We start from the raw sequence: 19,749 nt of genomic DNA, 5'->3' as shown, positions 1-19,749 counted from the left end.
AATAAAAAAATATCTTCAGGAAATCTAAAAAATGCTACGCCTAAATTCAAATAATATATTTTTAGAGACGACACGGCAATTTTATAAATTTTGTAGTACGATATTATAAAATCTCAAATTGAAAGGAAAACATATGACTAAAAATGGCTGATGAACGTACCATAGACACTTATACAGTTGCTAGAAAAGATTTCAGCATATTAAACATAGACAAAAGATATTTACCTAATGTAAATTAGTTCTTAGAGATCTTATTAAGCTAATATTAAATACTTTTGATATTATAATTCAAGGTTTTTGAAGTGCTTATATGCTAATATATTTGAATGTATTTATTTTTCAGCGATTTGACATAGACTAATTTCCAGACATCAATTTTAGTTTGACATTGACATATTGGTTTTATTTTAGGTTATTGAACGAATAAACTAAAGACTTATTTATTTAATGTTCTATGTAAATTAAGCTTGGAATGACCTAATCTATAATTAAATATATCACACCCAGGAATTAAGCTCAAAATATGGCGAACTCTATATTGACTAAGGTTAGTTTAAAAGTTATGTTACATACTGTATAAAATTAAAAATGTTTGTATTAAGCATTTAAAAATATCAATGAACGACTACTTATTTTTGCATTTCTTTCGGTGTCCGTAAAACATACTTTCTCCATTTATCTATTTTCTTATTAGATAAATAATATTCTTTTCTTAATTTTGTAGGTGAGCTCATTACGCATTTCTCCTGTAGCAGCGCTGCTGCAGCCAGCGCGGACAACAACTAGCAAGCACTACATCCCTAAGTTCAAAAAGTTACGGGCACAAAAAGTTTTAAAAGTAGATCTGCCGGATTTCAATGAGGATTATGAAAGTTTGTCCCCGTCCAAACAGAGGCAGAAGCTGAAGGAACGCGGCCTGTTGCCCCCTCGGCCGTGGGTGGAGCGCCCATTTTATATTTCGGCCACAGGTATGCCTTTTTATGTATATCTGCTATACAATAATCGTGTCAGATGCAACTGTGTTCTAATTACCTAAAAGTGCCTTAAACATTAAGTAAGCAAGTCTTTTAACATGTAAGAGTGCATTCAAACTTATTACTCAGACAAATACTTGAATTACTACAACATAATCTTCAATGCTAACTATACATCAGTGACAATTTCTTACCTCGCTATTGTTTTCTTTTAAGTTTGTTTTATTAGCATAATGACCATAAGACATGATTGTACTACTACTTTTTCTCTTGGCTCTATCTTATTAAAGTGACTCATAAATTATTCTAACTTCCAGGTGGTGTTTTCGAGGCTTACATACCACCTGAGGGTGATGGAAAAGCATCTCTAGTGTCGGCAACACGTGCAAAGCAAACAGTGCAACTCCTCGAGAAGAAATCCAAGTCTATGATGGCAGTCCGTAAAATTAAGTCCTATGATGAAGATTTTGATACCAAAGAGTTTGTTTCGAAAGCACAGGATATTTACATAAAAGCTCATGAAAGCTTAGCCGCTAACGACAAGAGAGCTATGAGGTTGTATGTAACTGAGAAGGCATATCCAGAGTTCAGGCACAACTCCCATATGAAGACGATTAGGTGGAAGTTCTTAGAGTCGTTGGAGCCACCCAGAGTGGTGCATGCACGCTGTACAGATGTTATTAGCAAGGAGAATATATTTGGTCAGGTATGTGCTATTTAAGCATTAGCCCTTATCCTATTAGGACATCATAGTCACATGGGCAGCAAATATCAACAAAAGATATTAAAACATTGATAGCTATAAGATTGGTGACATTGCTAAACCATAACCGAGTGACAGACTTTTTCTTTATTTCAATTTTTTTTTTCTGGATATGTCGCTGGCAACAGGGCCATGTTGTTTTCGTTGGGATAGGGATATTAATTGAATTCAATCACAACATAACATAGTAAAAATCTTTCTTTTCTATTTATTTCTTAACTATAAAAAAAAAAAATACGCCTTTCAGATAACAGTCCGCTTCCACACCCAGCAACAGCTAGCAGTATACGATCGCTTCGGGAGATTGCTTCATGGCAGTGAAATCCTCGCTAAGGATGTCCTAGAGTACATTGTCTTCGAGAAGCACCTCTCAAACTTGTACGGTACCTGGCGCATCCACGACAAGATCATACCGGACTGGACACCACCGAAGGATCCATCCAAACTTACAAGGATTATGGCTAAACCTGAACCTGAGGTGGTGGAGAAAGAAACTAAAGATGTGCCCGCTGTAGCTGATAAGTAAATGTAGTATATTGGAATTAAATAGTTAGAATTATTTTGACTTTTTTTATTAAAAATAAATAACCTTTTCTGCATACATTAACGTTAATGTTCCCAGTGTCGTGAGCGCCAAGGACATATGTCTGTATGGATGGTCAGATTTTGAACAGAATCTAAATTCTTTATTCAAATGCCTATATGCTTGGGGATCACACCCATTGTGGTCGCATATCCCAGTGACCACCATAGATTGTACAGACAAACCAGCAGGCAACAAGTTGTTTTTTGCAACAGAAAAAACCACAAAATAGCTCAAGGAAGTTGTAATTAAATAAAAAAGTGTTTATTATTATATTTTATTCACCACCTCACTTATTCATATTAACAATCTTTATTACAATAAATTAACATAATTTAACCTTTAGACAGACATCTAATCAATCCAATTTGTTGGCTCAAAAAGTTTCCCAATCACTTTCCATACAAAAAATAATACTTTCGTGCTAAATGCTTGAAGTTTCTTAATATACAGTGCTATATACAATTCAATATAAGAAAATATGTCTATAACCATAGATTAGTAAAGATACTTCGCCGCCTTGAAATTGAATGAAGCCACAAACGGCTCATTAGTAAGTTCTTTTTTTGAATTCTCGACAAATAAAAACTTTTTTAGAGAACATTTACGAATAAATAACTAATACTGCGTAATTTACATAATAAATAAATAATTATTTCAAATATTTTAGGGACATTTTAGCACGGTAAAACTTTTTTACGCAACTATTTCAATTCTCAAAACTGGGTACATTTTCTTGTTAGGAGTGAGTAATCTTTACTAATCTATGTCCATAACACAAGAATCAGTGATATAAAATAACTATTTCATTTCACCCAGTGCGCAAGCACCCATAGTTATAATCTTAACTAAATAAGTAGGAAAACCTGTATACCTTTTTAAAATGAACTATTATAACGTACAATATATTAGCAATTATATATTTACACACCTGAAAACATTTGTACAATACTATCTTATTTATAAACAAAAATCAATTGACTTGAAAATCTACATTAACATTGGATTTAAATCAAAACACTATAATAAAAAAAATGTTAAATAAGTGTATATGATATATAACTTTGCCTATATTATAGGTGTAAGTAGACTTAAAACCTGCTGGGCATCTTCGATCACTAGTAAGCTGGGCATGTTTGAAAGTATGATCCAGTAGTTCCAGTATTTTTCAAAACGAAAAGTTTTCGAGATCTCGCTAATTCGTCAGAACGGTGACTTACAATATACTTTAAAATGATTCTTTGAAAATATTATCTGAAATGATTCCAGCTACTTAATTTGTAAAACAATTTACAGACAATTTAAAAATTACATAATCTTAAGTAAATTGGTGTTAATTTTTTGGATATTTTTTATCTAAATAGAAGTTGCTATTTTCACAGCATTAACTCGAAAACTTTTCATTTAAAATCTTACACAGGTCTTATGAGATATTTGTGCCCAGCAGTGGGATACAAAAGGCTGGAGCTAAAGCATAACATGTATTGTTCTATTCTACAAATTAATAGGTACTGGAATGATTTTTAAGTAGAAAACAATGAGATTACTCAATATTTGAGAACAGGGTTTTAGAATACATTATTACTTCTCTTTTCAAATATAATGACCTAATGTCAAAAAGCTAGTCTGCCATAAAGAAGGTTCCGGGTTTGGTCCTGGGTCAAGTTATGTTTTTGGTTACTTATATACTTGAGGTTTTTGTGTCAAAACTTAGTTATCCTAAATTGATACTATGAGTGCAAAAGTTTTAAAACTAAATAAATGAGAGCGAAGAAATCTTGATTTTGACAGATCTTTGCAAAAAATCCTTAACAGAAAGATTAAGATTAAAAAATGTCTTTCTGCCTTGTCTAATAACCAATATAATTAAATGTTTGAATGGTATATTGATTAAATGAAGTGTTAATCACAACATCGAAATAAATGCAATAATGATTGATACAACCTTTTCGATTATAAAAATATTTGAAGATATACCTCTATATTATATTAATTAAATATCATGACGTGTTTGTTTTTAAATTTTTAATGTAAAAATCTAATTACAAACACTTTGAATGATAGTAATGTCTTCAATATTTTACACTTACAAATATATGTTACATAAGCCTTGAAATATTATTAAAATGGGAAGGTAGCTGCGAATTTCTTCGGGGGTGTCAATATGGAATATTGCCTATGAAAAATGTAAATTGGGTACAAATTTTGTAGTACAGACTTTCAGTGTATTGTGGATGTTTTTTCAATTTTGTCCAGCAAAAATAATCTATCTAAACCCAGCGTTCATGAGGGTGGAAAGTGTACTGGGGGCAGTTTTGGCATAAAAATTGTCCGATGTGCCTTAACGCATTTCGCTGCTATCCTCCTTACGTAAAGCTGACACGTACAATATAGTCCATTGAAAAGTTACATTTGGGTATGCATTTGTCAGAGGACGCAATTTTATTTTTTTAATGTGTAGGGGGGGTCAGTAGAAGCTTAAGTTCAAGTTTGTGGGGTCGGCACCCTTGTCCCCCGGCCGCCATTTTGGAAAAGGGGGTGCAAAGGGTTTTCGCGCTGTATCTCGTAAACTAGTTACCCTACAGAAAATTTAATCAAACATAAAATGTAGCAAATTAAATTTCCTACAATTTTATTTCTATTACTTTTTATCGTCAAGTGACCAACAAAAAAGTTATAAACAAAAATAAATGAAAATTTTGTAACAAATTTCCTTTTGGAGGTTATAACTTTTTTTCAGTTCATTTTACAATAAAATGACATCACAGCAATTTTGTAGAGGGTTTTTCAACGAACAATTTCCTCTATATAATTGTTTCATTTTATTTATTTATCTAGGTTTTACAGCGCTCCAAACTTGAACGGATTCTCGAATGCTCATAGGGATGCAATAAAAACTAAAAATTAGGCTTACTTTTCTATCTATATTTTTTTTATTCATACAATTTATTATGATCTTAACATTCCTATGCTATTATTAAACTATGTTTGACCCTTTTACCCACCACCTATGAGGTAATCCACGGGCAATTTCTAGACAAAATAATGTTATTTATTATTATATATTGAAAAATGTCTATCAGTTATTATTTTTTCATTCTCTTTGATGGTCCAGGCTGCGAGAAAAAATCTGAATCAGTATCCGAGGTGAATTTTTGTAGTATAATGGGAGTTGGTATTGGAGTCATTGTCGGTAATTCATCTTCTAATTCATTTTCTTCAAGTAATGTTGATATGTCCACGATGTTGCTGCAGCTTTCACCACCACAATGGAGGCAAACTGGTGAACATTTAAGGCCTGCTTTTCGGCAACCGCACGCACTTCCACAATTTCCTTTGCATCTGCAAAAGATTAATTTCATAAGCTCGGGGGGTGCTGGAGGCTTGGAAGCTTGGATTGGCATCCAAAATTTTCCATGCTTTTTCCAGCCCCATTCTTCTGGATCACAATATTTACCGAGCCATAACTGAATCTGGTGATACACTCGGAAACTGTGGAAACGGGCTGCATCTTGTGTTGGAGGAAGTGAAGAGAGATTAAATGCATTTTTTGTCAAATAGAGGGGAACCGACAGCTGTGCCACCTAGGATAAATTATAATAATAACAGTAATAGAAGGTAGAGAGAGGTTCATTTGTTCTCAAACAACTACTAAGGCCTTTTCTACCTGCTTAGGGTTCTAAGTTTTGTAGTGGGTAAAAGGGTCAAACATAGTTTAATAATAGCATAGGAATGTTAAGATCATAATAAATTGTATGAATAAAAAAAATATAGATAGAAAAGTAAGCCTAATTTTTAGTTTTTATTGCATCCCTATGAGCATTCGAGAATCCGTTCAAGTTTGGAGCGCTGTAAAACCTAGATAAATAAATAAAATGAAACAATTATATAGAGGAAATTGTTCGTTGAAAAACCCTCTACAAAATTGCTGTGATGTCATTTTATTGTAAAATGAACTGAAAAAAAGTTATAACCTCCAAAAGGAAATTTGTTACAAAATTTTCATTTATTTTTGTTTATAACTTTTTTGTTGGTCACTTGACGATAAAAAGTAATAGAAATAAAATTGTAGGAAATTTAATTTGCTACATTTTATGTTTGCTTAAATTTTCTGTAGGGTAACTAGTTTACGAGATACAGCGCGAAAACCCTTTGCACCCCCTTTTCCAAGATGGCGGCCGGGGGACAAGGGTGCCGACCCCACAAACTTGAACTTAAGCTTCTACTGACCCCCCCTACACATTAAAAAAATAAAATTGCGTCCTCTGACAAATGCACACTAAGGCCTAAAAAATGTAACATTTCAATGGACTAATACGTCAATATGTGCTTTTTGCGTAATGTCTATGACAAGTCTCTCACATGACAGATACTTATAACACTGTTTTTGTATGTACATACTTCGTACATACACCGTGTTGTATGAATCGCTTTTCAGATCGTTTTCGTCAACGTGACATACATTTTTAATATGTACCTGTACAAGACACATGTGAATACTACGAACATTCATAATATTGTTTGAACAAACTAAATTATGTTCAAAACATTAGAAGTAACCGCTGTATGGCAACACTGGTCTCTATTAGCTAATATTCCGACATCAACATTCGATTTATGTTCAGAACATTCGAAGTAACCAATGTGCCACACTGTTCACTGATCACACTGATCTTTATAAGCTCAATTCCGACGAGCGTAACGGCACTTTTGGCCAATGAATGTCTTCAACAAATGTATTTTTCGTTCAGTACATCCTCTTTTCAAGCGACAAATGCTTCCTCGGCCATGTGCTAGGACCGTGTGTAGGGCGGGCTCAGACGAGGGCGGGCGGCGCGCGCGGCGGCTTGGGCGGCAGCGGCGGCGGCGTGCGCCCGCCCAGCCTCGCGCGCTGGCTCTCGCGCAGGTTCTCCAGGAACTCTGTGGAAAAAAACATAAATATTTATTTATTTATCATAGAGTATCATAAATACAGACCTCACCGCCTTGTAATTGAAGGAAGCCATTAAATGGGTGTCATGTTAATGTTAATGGTTTAATTTACGCGGAACAATGCCGATATGTGCAGTTAAGTGGTGCAAAAACACGAAATCGAAGAAAAAGTGCGGAGAAATATCAGTTCATTCGTAAATCCTCTCAAAACTATTTTTTTTTAATATTTTTCAAACACGGAAATAGATGACAGTGACAATTTCAAATGTCACTGTCACTAGGAGTGAGTTATCTTTACTAATCTATGTTATTTATGTACTCATTTATTTTTACCTGAATGCGCGTCGGATTGAATTAGTAAATATTTTAACAGTCGGGTTGATTGTTTTCGTTTTAACTCACTTGTGTACGGTCATAATTCGTACAAAAATTAATTTTAGTAATTTATCACCAAATCGTTATGTATTAATTCTAAATTTTATTATTGCCATAATTTAAACTTTTGATCTATAAATAAAAATTGGGACTGATTTGTATTATAGGCTAAAAATTATTTAAATTATGCCATCATTAAGAAAGATGCGCACACCGTATATTTAATTACTCTTTAAAAATATAAATTAATGACATAAACTAACCTGGAGGATGATGGTGTAGCGGCGGTCCAGGACGCAATGCGGCTCGCACTCTGTTCGCCGCACTACCCGCACTGCCTGCACTGCCTCCACTGCCCGCACTGCCTCCACTGCCTGCACTACCCGCACTGCCTGCACTGCCCGCACTGCCCGTGCTGCCCATGCTGCCGGCGGCCGTGGTGGAGCAACCTCCGTTAACGGTACCGTTGCTGCCGCAGTCGCTCGTGGGGTTGAATATGTCGGTGTTGCAACTCGAGATGCTTGTAGTCATGTATTCCACGCTCTACGAATTAAATGTACATCGTTAAAAATATACGATTAACAATATATGTATAATTAATAAGTAAAAATAAAAGTAGACAGCACACTTGTCGCGTTGCTCTCTAGTCGAATTTGAATGAGAAATGTAACTAATTGTAAGTCGATAAAAACATAATAGATTGCAACCTCAACATCTGACGTATTTCTACTTTTTAAAATGATTATTAAGTTTTGCTGTATTTTGGTTTGAAGGGGGAGACAGTTATACGTACAATGCATTCTAATTAAGTGTTTAAGAATATAAATGTACTTGAGGCTAAGGAAGTTTGTCCACCGCACCGTCACCGAGCCGATACCGAGAAAGAGATTATTTTGGGGTTGATTTTAATATGTCGTGACGGCGAATTTTGTCCACCGCGACCGACATCGGCGGTTTATTTTATTCCTGCTGTCATGCGTGTGACGGCAGTGTATGGACAAGTTCCAAAGTGTTTTATATTGCCGGCACATCAGGCCGTCTAAATACTCTAAATCTCGGTGCCGATCTAGTGGTCACGCCGATCTACTCGACATATCGGCGGCCGGGATATTGTATAATATACTATAGTAAATGTATGTACACTATTTCGGCGCCGTCATTTATTATCGGTATCGGCTCGGTTACGGTGGCGGTGGACAAACAGCGTAATGTTCGTAACGTGTCGTGTCGTGTGGTACCTGTGCGTCGTCGCGGTCGTCGTGCCGCAGCGCGAGGGCCGCGAGCGCGGCGCAGTCGCCCTCGCCCTCCGACACCTCCACAACTTGTAGTCGCGCGCCGTCCAGCTCCTGTTAACATATACTCAGGTTAGTCTATGTAGATGGGTTTAAAGATTGCTTCTTGGGATTAATGTAGTCGATTTATTTGGATACTTATTCTGGGTTTGATGTTGAAGATACTAACGATATAGTTAAAAGAAACATAGTTGCGACGGGTCGTCACAGTATCACTGACATGCTTGCAATTAGGTATTCTGCATTTATTGGTTACCTGTTTGGTGTTTTTCGGAGTTTATTCGTTGTTCTGTTTCCAGTGTGATGACACTTAAATATTGCGACATGTCATCACGAAGCACGACTACGGTACTATTATTTCTGAAGTATTTTAATGGACGTGTTTTGATTTGGTCCGGGTGCAGTACGGGGCGCAGTAGCGCTGCAGCACGGGGCGCAGCACGTGGCGCACGGGCACGGGGCGCACTGACCTGCACGGGCGTGTCCGGGTGCAGCGGGCGCGCGTCGAGCAGCACGGCGCGGGGCGCGGCGGGCGCGGCGCAGTAGCGCTGCAGCACGGGGCGCAGCACGTGGCGCACGGGCACGGGGCGCACTGACCTGCACGGGCGTGTCCGGGTGCAGCGGGCGCGCGTCGAGCAGCACGGCGCGGGGCGCGGCGGGCGCGGCGCAGTAGCGCTGCAGCACGGGGCGCAGCACGTGGCGCACGGGCACGGGGCGCACTGACCTGCACGGGCGTGTCCGGGTGCAGCGGGCGCGCGTCGAGCAGCACGGCGCGGGGCGCGGCGGGCGCGGCGCAGTAGCGCTGCAGCACGGGGCGCAGCACGTGGCGCACGGGCACGGGGCGCACTGACCTGCACGGGCGTGTCCGGGTGCAGCGGGCGCGCGTCGAGCAGCACGGCGCGGGGCGCGGCGGGCGCGGCGCAGTAGCGCTGCAGCACGGGGCGCAGCACGTGGCGCACGGGCACGGGGCGCACTGACCTGCACGGGCGTGTCCGGGTGCAGCGGGCGCGCGTCGAGCAGCACGGCGCGGGGCGCGGCGGGCGCGGCGCAGTAGCGCTGCAGCACGGGGCGCAGCACGTGGCGCACGGGCACGGGGCGCACTGACCTGCACGGGCGTGTCCGGGTGCAGCGGGCGCGCGTCGAGCAGCACGGCGCGGGGCGCGGCGGGCGCGGCGCAGTAGCGCTGCAGCACGGGGCGCAGCACGTGGCGCACGGGCACGGGGCGCACTGACCTGCACGGGCGTGTCCGGGTGCAGCGGGCGCGCGTCGAGCAGCACGGCGCGGGGCGCGGCGGGCGCGGCGCAGTAGCGCTGCAGCACGGGGCGCAGCACGTGGCGCACGGGCACGGGGCGCACTGACCTGCACGGGCGTGTCCGGGTGCAGCGGGCGCGCGTCGAGCAGCACGGCGCGGGGCGCGGCGGGCGCGGCGCAGTAGCGCTGCAGCACGGGGCGCAGCACGTGGCGCACGGGCACGGGGCGCACTGACCTGCACGGGCGTGTCCGGGTGCAGCGGGCGCGCGTCGAGCAGCACGGCGCGGGGCGCGGCGGGCGCGGCGCAGTAGCGCTGCAGCACGGGGCGCAGCACGTGGCGCAGGCGGCGCGCGGGCCGGCAGCGCACGCACACCGCCCGTGTGCCCAGCTGCACGCGCACCACGCAGCGCCGCTCCACCGCCGCCTCGCGACCGCCGAGCACCGTCGACGGTAACGACGCATCCACTAAACGATTCTCGCCCTGGAATAAACAAAAATACATTTATAAACTTGTTACAATACTTTGCTTACACATTACAATAAAGTGGTTTAAGCTTATTTTGTATGCTGTCAAATTTATTATCAAAGCATACTGCAGCGTCAGGCGCGCTGCCAGTGTGTCCCGGTACCCACCTGCGCGGCGTCCCGCAGCAGCACGTCGTAGGCGGAGCAGCGCAGGTTGCGGCGCAGCAGCAGGCGGTCCACCAGCGCGCGCACGGGCTCGGCGGCGCGCAGCCCCACCACCGTGCTGGCGCCGTCCGGCAGCGCCAGCCGGCACAGCGCCGCCGCACCGCCCGTACCGGACTTCACCACCTGCGACAAACATGCAAGATTTAAGATGCTAATTGGGGCAAGACGTTAATAGATGGCGCCAACAATCAGCGTCGTAGGTCATAGTATTTTAAAAAGTGACATAATTTGATGTTCGTATCCCTGACAAGATTTGAAATTTGTGCTACTGACAAAATTTATTGTTTGTCCCTAACAGAATTTTCAATTTACATCCAGTGCAAATTTAAAAATATGCGCCCTAGCAAGAATTTTAGTTTGCGCCCCCTAGCAAAAATTAAAAAATTGCGCCTCAAGCAAGATTTCATGTTGGCGACTTTGACATAATTTAAATTTCGTACTCTGTCAAAATTTGAATCTTGCATCCTTGGCGAAATCAAAAGATTGTGATCCCTGGCATGATTTGAATTTTGCAATCTTAGCTAAATCTAAATTTTGCGCCCCTAGCTATTTTTTTGTGTTCAACCCCTAGCAAAATTTTATATTTGTGCTCTTAACAAGATTTGAAATTTGCGTCCCAAGTAATATTTGAATTTTTCACCCCTAGCAAGATTGTAAGTTTGCACCTATCCACGATATTGCTTCTCAACACACCGACTTAAACTAAACGTTCAATCAGTGATTTACTGTAATATATTATACCTAACAATATTGTAACTCACATAAACATTATGCAACAAATAATTGCATAATATTTATCATCTCTAAACAATAAATAACGCTTTAAAATAGCCTCAACATTTTCTAAATATAAACCAGATAGCACATAATCGCTTAACTTGAGATTAAACTAAGTATATCTAAATTTATCTGCCACGTCGTTATGTTATTACATCGACGCTGTCAGCGATGTCACTGTCAGGTTGTAATTAATGGCGGAAAATTACGATAACGCACTCTAATATTTACTTTAGCAAGCCTCCATCGCGTATGTGTAGATAATGATATGTTGACAGAACATACATCAATGGGAAAAATTTTTAGATTGCTTCAAATACGGGGAGTGGCTTTGTTTTCGTCGTGTGTTTGTTTATGTGTGTGTTTCATTGTATGTTTGTTCGTGATCCTTCTATCTTGATGAGAGATTGAGATTTTCTTTGCCAATATTAGAATGTTCCTTTTATATATAAAGTTATAAATAGTAATGTAAATAGGAATTTTACGAATGTCTTGTAAAAGTGTCACAGTCTTATCCATTTAAAAGTTCACAATGATTTACAGTGCTGATATAAGTGAAATAGGTGTGGTGGTAGACTCTATAATTGATCAGTGAAGGGACGACGAAAGGTTTTCAAACGTGGTAGAACCCTTTGCACCGTGGCACCTCCGCCACATTTATTTCTACCTAGTAACAGTAGTGTTAAGCGTTGCTGTGTACCGCTATGAAGTATGTGGAAGTAATGTAGGTACTTAGCATAGTTCTCTGGCCAACTTCAGATAGCATGTAATCAACTTCATGTAAGCTTAGAAAAGCTTACATGAAGTTGATTACAGATGTCCATGGGCAGCAGTCACTCACAATCAGGTGGACTGTATGCTTGTTTATTACCTCTATATTATAAAAAAAAAACTATCCACGATATAAGCAATATCAACAAGTTATAATTTGTAATTCTTTCCAATTATCCCGAGTCAGACTGTCAATCTGCACAATATATTTAGCATATAGCATCAGCACAGCATATTTGCACAGCGTTATCAACACGGCGCTGTGCAAACGTGTGCCGAGCTCATTATGTTCCTGTGGTGTGCTGCGGCTTAGCACAGTTAGTTCAAATGACTGTGCAACTTCATTTACTAAGTTTAGCCTGTGCTAATAATATTGAAATATCGGATAATTATGTTGCAATATCTTTATCTGGTCTGTTGTTTAGAGTTTAAAAAAGATTCTGTGGGTGGTTACAACACCACCCACAGAATTTTTGTAAACTATAATTTAATTATTAAGATCCATATTCATGGGGCAAATACAAAATTTAGTAGTGCAGAGCTTATTTAAGTGGCTGCACTTGCATAATTGCACAAATAGGTGTGGGGATGGTGCTTCCTTTAAAGGATAAATTATCACATTAAAAAACTGCGATTTTTTATATATACACATGTGACGGCATCTTTTGTCAAGCGGGAGCCAGATAGGAATAAAAAAATATTTTTTGTGAGCGAATTACTGCTTTGCGTATAAGTGCTTTCAATGTGATGTTTCTTTCTTTTTGTTGCTCTCGTTCTCTGTCATCTTCCTTTTTTCTCATCTGTTTCCCTATCTTTCTCTCACTCTATCCTTCTGTCGCGCTCTTTTCATAATTCCTAGTTTTTCGACAACCTTAACATAATAATCTGTATACTCACGTCAGTGATGACGGGGGTTTCCTCCTGCGCGGAGTCCCGGTCCCGGGAGGAGGTCCGCAGCTTCCAGGGTAGTAGGGAACCGCCACTACGTCTTCGCTCCGACGCGTTCGATGCTGACTTCTTTAACTGTAAGTAAAGAATCGTAGATATTAGAAAATATGTAATGTAAAGTTGTAAGGGGAGGATCGAAATCAAACCATCTCGAATGCTCAATCGATACTGATTTATTAATATTTTGGAGACACAATTTATAGGTGCATTACATTAGGTTCAAGTATTAGATATACACTACAGTAAATTTATACTTTTTGATATTTGAAAAGGGTATAATAATGAAATCTATATTTCTTTGTGAAAATAATGAGTTTAAACAAAAATAGTAAATTCGAATATATCTATCTATTTATTATATTTACATTACTTGTTACATGTACATGTTTACTTAAACAAGAATTTAACCCAGCTTTTTTGATGGTATTTTAACTTCGGTATATTATATAAAAATAACATTTATTCACTGACGTCAAGTGATAAATAATTGAAAAACATAATTTGATTCAAGACTTCACTTTTTCTTTAAGAACAAGATGATATTTAATTATGTTAGGGTAAAGAGGATAGCACTTTTTTGTAATATACAAGTAGCAGAGCATGCAGTCCATGGTGTTGAATCACAAAGGGTTTTATAGTCCGCGCCAAACTGCTAGTCCGCTCTGAAGTTGTTGCAAGCAGGTGTAGTCATACAATTTGCTATGTCGACGCGATTCATTTCTATGTTCAAAGAAGACTAGCAGTTTTACGCGGTCTATACCACCAACTTCAACGTATCTTTTTTTTTCACGAGGGGGAAACCTTCGAAGGGTACCTGACGCCATGGGAGTGACGCCGGGTTATGTGGGACTTTTACCGCAATAAAACGCTCCCGGTGGCCGTTCTAGGCGTTTGGTGAAGAACTCCGGGGTCTCCAACGGAACACAACCGGAGTCCTCCTAACGCGATGCCCTTCAATCGGACTCCGCCCTGGGGGGAGCAATTTACGCTTCTCTCACATCCCCTGGTGATTACAGCGATGTGCGACCACATAAACCACTGTCCATCCCGGGGCCGCTGGCCGGGCGGTTCGAGCTCCCACTCTTGCCACCCGCAACCCCAGAAGCCCCTTTTAGTCGCCTCTTACGACAGGCAGGGGATACCGTAGCTCTATTTTGGTCCCGCTACTACAGGGACAAAGTTCAACGTACGCGCGTGCACGCCCGAGCTTAAGATACGGGGGTAGCTGTCGAACTTCATCACGTTGAAGATCTACTCTAAAGTGCCTGTGTGAGCGAGACAGCACGATATATCGAGGGTAGCACGTACCTTAGTGGGTGTGTTGGCGTCCTGCTCTGTGTGCGGGGGGTAGGGGGGCGGCAACCCCCTCAGGTCCGCACGTGCACACTCAGCGTGTACGCCCGAGCGCAGGAAGCGCGGGTAGCTGTCGAACTTCATCACGTTGAAGATCTGCTTCTGGGCCTGTGGGGGGAAGTAAAATGAGATTAAATTAATTGTAATATATATATTTTTTTATTCAGAAAAAAGGCTTTATCGCTCATGCGATCATGCCGCCCTGATTATAAACACTCTAATACATTTAACCAAGCAATAAATTAATCAAATTATAATCAAATCAAATTCAAGTTATCTAACGTCTAATGAGTCCATAAAGCTTTCTGGCATCATTAGAAGTCGGGTCCGCCAGCATGCTGTTGCAGCATCCGATCAAATTAAAATTAAAATTTACATTTTTCCGCTTGTTACTATTCTGCACACATTCCATTAAAATATGGTAGGGGTCTTCGATAATTGTAATAATTCATGTGGTCTTACAGATTGTGAGACAGTATTTTTTATTATTCTACCGAGTTTGGAGAACAACCTCTTCTTTATCATCCACAAGTATTTTTATTACTTTCTTATTAAACAGCTCAAACAGAGGTCGGTAAGAGATAACGCCCATTCGCGTCACGCCCACGCCATGCGGCTGCAGTCGAAGCTGCAATACGTCCATACTGCATAAGCAATGACTGTTGACCTCCGTCCCAGTCCAAAGCAACTAGAATAGGTCATACAGATGCGAGCTATGCAACTATGTACATCCATTACCAGTAGCAAGTAATTGTACCCTCGTTCTAAGTTAACTCGTCCAAACAGGTAACATTGAGCCCTGCTTTCATGCAACTCAGCTGATTAAACAAGTCAAGCAATGTTGGTTCTAGTTCATAACATCCAGTTTATGTTGATCCCTGCTTCCATACAACTCGGCTCACTACACAGGTCAAGCATTGTTGGTTAACGTTCATTATACCCAGTTTACATTGACCCCTGCTTCCATCCAACTCACCTGATTAAACAGATCATGCGGCGGTGGTCGGTGGTGCAGCCGGAGCGCCGCCGCCCGCCTCGCCGCCGCGTCCACATTGACAGGCTCCACGGCGCCCTCCGCCAGGTGTCGCTGCCAGATCTCCGCCGCGAGGGTGCCGCGCTCGCCGTCCTCCTCGCACGTGCGGTACTGCTCGCACGACCACCAGAATCTGAACGGTAAATGAAGAAAATTAATGTTAAATGATTTTTTTTCAATAGTTAAATTTCTAGATTGTACTTGGTGTCGCCCGTGGGTCAGGTCACATGGGATTTTGGTTGTGTAGAATAAGTGGTAATATGGCCAGTTAAAGTATATTGCTTAATAACCATTTTTAAAGTTAAATATTACAAATATCAAGTTTCGTGGTAATTGGTTTAAATAATCTAAGTTGCGAAATGCAACACAACAACGGTAAGCACAAGCACAACTGAGGCGATTCTTGTACTTGTAGGTTGCCAATTAGTGGTTGTTCCCAAGATAAGCAATCCCTATCGCCCGTTGTGTTTTACCACCTTCAGCTGCACCATATATTTCAAGCTACCTTTCAACAATAAACAACTTTCTCCATTTTAAGCTACGACCACGACCATCTCAAACTTCTTATTCAACAACGTTGTTGTCGAGTATGTTTTCCCAAAGGCCAACAAACCCACAATAATAGTTTAGTGGATCAATGATGTTTTGAAACCACCTCCTTTCTACACCCTCAACCTCCTCATTCAACGACGCTGGTGTGGTAGCCTCACCGTATGTTCTCCGCGGCGAACTCCTTGGCGAGGAAGTGCGCGAAGGCGGCGGCGCCGGCGGGGTCCGCCAGCAGCTGCTCGAGGCCGAGCGACCAGCGCGCCACGCCGCCGCCGCCCGCGCCCACCGGCCCGGAGCCCTCGCTCATTTGCTGAAACAAACATACACATAATATAATTCATTTAATTTTTCTGCACATTCCACAGGTTGACTGAGAGAAAATGCTATTTAGCATTAAGTCCGCCTTTTGCACCACATTATTTTTAACATGGTCAATAAAGAGTAAATAAATAAATAAATAAACAACATAATCCTTATCAACCCATTACTGCCCCACTGCTGGGAACGGATCTCCTCTCAAAATGAGATGGAATAGAACACACGGTCTTATTAGTAAATCGTAAATATCGGGCACAAGAAAGTTGAGGACCCAGGTAATATTAATATTTTTCAGTAAATTCAGTAACACATCAGAATTCACTTCAGTAGTACTCTATAGATTTTATTTAACTCTGGTGTTCTCAACCTGCTGGTTGCTGATTAGGTCAAAATGTAGGTAATTGCCTAATACTTTACTAATATTTTTTCTAAAAACTAAATTCCTTTTGAGACTTGACCCACGTACACACTCAGGTCAACCCTTTATCATTTTTTCCATAGAAATCTTGTAATCTTAATTAGATCTTAATAGTAAAATAAAAATAAAATAAAATTATCTTCGTGGAGTGAAACCATCATCGTGGTAGGCAAATAGTTAGATAGGTAGACACTCACCTTACTGTACATGTTGCGGTGCTCGTGGTGGCGGTAGGAGCTGCCGGCGCCGCTCCCCGTCGTCCAGCGGCGGAACGGCGACGACTGTTCGCTCTGCGGACAAAATGAGCACCACTTTAGTCTATTGTCTTATTAAAAGATCAAACAAAACCTACATAAAACGGCGGCGACCCAAGATTTATTTAGAATTCCCGAACATCGGACGCAGTCGGAAGTTGGATGGGTAACCGTTAGTACCTTAAACTCATACTGACACACTGACACACTGACACACGGCAGTCGGAAGTTGGATGGGTAACCGTTAGTACCTTAATCTCATACTGACACACGGTACTTAAAATTAAAAATATTTTTATGAGTATTTATACTATGATGATGATAATTTAAAATGATTCCTCTAGATGTCTCTTTGAATATTATTCAAATACCTTCGCTTCGGAAAGTGTTTAGCTATGAAGAACTTAAATAATTAGTACTGGTTGTTGTTAGTAAATACCAAGAGCACACTCAAAGCAAGTTCTGGGTAAGCTAACATCTAGACCCTGAGTAAATCTAGATTATAAGAAGCATGGTCCAACCCGAAACTAATAATCTTTATAATAACCACTGTGCAATTGGGGTCATCAACTCATCAATCCTAGTTAGTTCCGATGCAATGAATCATTTAATCGGAAACTGTCCCAACATACTCATTACTCATATCAACATAGTATACTTTATGTTATACATACAATGATGCGTTGGATCGTGGGAATATTTAGTCTGGAGGAAATGCTCTTTACATCTCACGACCTACGTACGACTAGTCGTACTATAAGTACTGAAGGGTATTATAGTACTCGTAGCACTAGGATATACGACCGTGGAAGTAAGTAATACCGCCTATTTCTAGAGCAAAGCAGTTATTGCATAAAAGGAAGTGTTTGGATGACATTACATATGAAGCGATCATCTTAGTACATAGGAGTGGTATAGTCTGCGTAAAACTGCTAGTCCGCTCTGAATATAGAAATGAATCGCGTCGCCATAGCATATTGTATGACTGCAACTGCTCGCAACAACTTCAGAGCGGACTTGCAGTTTGGCGGGGACTATAATAACACATCTGTGGTCGACGTCATATCCCTGGTAGTTCTATGTCGTTAGTTATAGATGTTCATGGGCGGCAGAGACTACATAAACTCAAACTGCAAGCTCACGTTTAAAATATTTATTTTTCATAAAGACTTACAGTCACTTGCATGAAAACAATATTTAATCGTGATACATGGTTTTAAATAATTTTCTTCTTCAATGTTATAAGGATGTAGCGGTAGTGCTTTTGCATGACTACAGAGTTCCACCACAATCTAAGTTATTTATTCAGTCTACATAGGGCAAAATGAACTGAACTCGTATATTTCCTTACAAAGCCACCGAAATTACGACAAAAACAACGCCCATCTGTTCAAGCAGTCTCAATTGACGCAACAGTAGTTTGTGGTCACAAGTGGCTAATGTTGTGACCTTAAATGTGCTTCTACCAGTCTGTCGTCAAGTTGATAAATATACTGTCTGTCTCTGTACGTAATGAGGCATGTCAAATGTACGTACTTACTTAATGCTGCTTGTGTAGATCATATCTAGACGCACGGCATGCGTGCATAGTACATTACGATACGCGTGGCCAAAGTAGCCTATTTTTGCACGGCGTGAAGTTAGCGCCCGAGCGCAGCGAGGGTGCTAAACGCCGTGCACATAATAGGCTACTTATGTCACAAGTATCGTATACTATTTTATAGCTCGTGTGACATAAACCCGCTTTTACTTGTAAAGTAATATGAAAAAATATGATAAATATTTTGAAACTTATAAATGATTGAAACTAAAAACTATGAATTAAAAAAGCAATAAAAATGTGACACAACCACAACCATTGAAATTTGATGTGAAGAAGTCTTTCGAAGAAAATTTAGTAATCGTTCTGCTCTAGTGATAAAGACAAATCTAACACCACACATACGTCGAAATCTATCAAGCCATTTAGGCTACATACAGGCGTCTAGACCAATGACTTATATAATGGGAATTCCACCCAAACGTATTAAAGAAACATATGATAAGCAATCACATAATGTACTAATACATGACTAATACTAGTGATACGGTAGAAAATCGATTATCCGGAATTCCGGACCTCAGTTATAAATATTCGCGATTATTCGGATTGACAAACGTGAACAAGTAACTTTGTAATAACCCTGCAAATCAGCAACATTTTGTGTGACATGTGCATTTAAATTCCGGAAAGTCGCCAAATTGCAACTAACAAGTTACTTTAAAAACAAAAACCCGATTGCTAAAAATATAGCCTATGTTATCTCCACAATTTAGACGAATCCAACGACACATCATATGTCAAAATTAGTGAAGTCGTTTGAGTTTGCCAAAGAATGAAAAATACATAAATAAATGAAAAACATTACCTTCCTAAATCGGTTTAAATAGCTTTTCTTCATAAACTTAATTATCCAAATTTTCGATAA

General features: G+C 40.6%; 2 protein-coding genes across 2 annotated transcripts in view; one reads left to right on the top strand and one right to left on the bottom strand.

The window, feature by feature from the left end:
• The first annotated feature begins 389 nt into the window (after window positions 1–389).
• On the top strand, window positions 390–2,298 carry mRpL45 (mitochondrial ribosomal protein L45). The gene is made up of 4 exons (XM_073077049.1): window positions 390–547; window positions 725–968; window positions 1,292–1,680; window positions 1,985–2,298. Exons 1-4 carry the CDS (start codon window positions 524–526, stop codon window positions 2,261–2,263), a joined length of 936 nt encoding a protein of 311 aa, XP_072933150.1. The 5' UTR covers window positions 390–523; the 3' UTR covers window positions 2,264–2,298.
• Window positions 2,299–6,639: 4,341 nt separating this feature from the next.
• The window catches only part of loco (regulator of G protein signaling family member locomotion defects), a 131,510-nt gene continuing 118,400 nt past the window's right edge, over window positions 6,640–19,749 (bottom strand). The window contains exons 4-15 of the mRNA XM_073077547.1: window positions 17,225–17,317; window positions 16,453–16,601; window positions 15,686–15,875; window positions 14,665–14,817; window positions 13,306–13,431; window positions 10,804–10,983; window positions 10,406–10,645; window positions 10,279–10,356; window positions 9,390–10,229; window positions 8,866–8,973; window positions 7,891–8,170; window positions 6,640–7,240 (exon numbers count right to left, since the gene is read on the bottom strand). Coding sequence (XP_072933648.1) covers window positions 7,137–7,240; window positions 7,891–8,170; window positions 8,866–8,973; window positions 9,390–10,229; window positions 10,279–10,356; window positions 10,406–10,645; window positions 10,804–10,983; window positions 13,306–13,431; window positions 14,665–14,817; window positions 15,686–15,875; window positions 16,453–16,601; window positions 17,225–17,317 — 2,541 coding nt within the window. The 3' untranslated portion in view covers window positions 6,640–7,136. The remainder of the gene's footprint in view (window positions 7,241–7,890; window positions 8,171–8,865; window positions 8,974–9,389; window positions 10,230–10,278; window positions 10,357–10,405; window positions 10,646–10,803; window positions 10,984–13,305; window positions 13,432–14,664; window positions 14,818–15,685; window positions 15,876–16,452; window positions 16,602–17,224; window positions 17,318–19,749) is intronic.

Source organism: Epargyreus clarus, unplaced genomic scaffold (genome assembly GCF_041222505.1).
Source record: "Epargyreus clarus isolate Ecla_fem2 unplaced genomic scaffold, WU_Ecla_fem_2.2 ptg000010l, whole genome shotgun sequence".
Taxonomy (NCBI): domain Eukaryota; kingdom Metazoa; phylum Arthropoda; class Insecta; order Lepidoptera; family Hesperiidae; genus Epargyreus; species Epargyreus clarus.
Note: the sequence above shows the minus strand (reverse complement) of the source record. Positions and strands in the feature narration are given on the sequence as shown.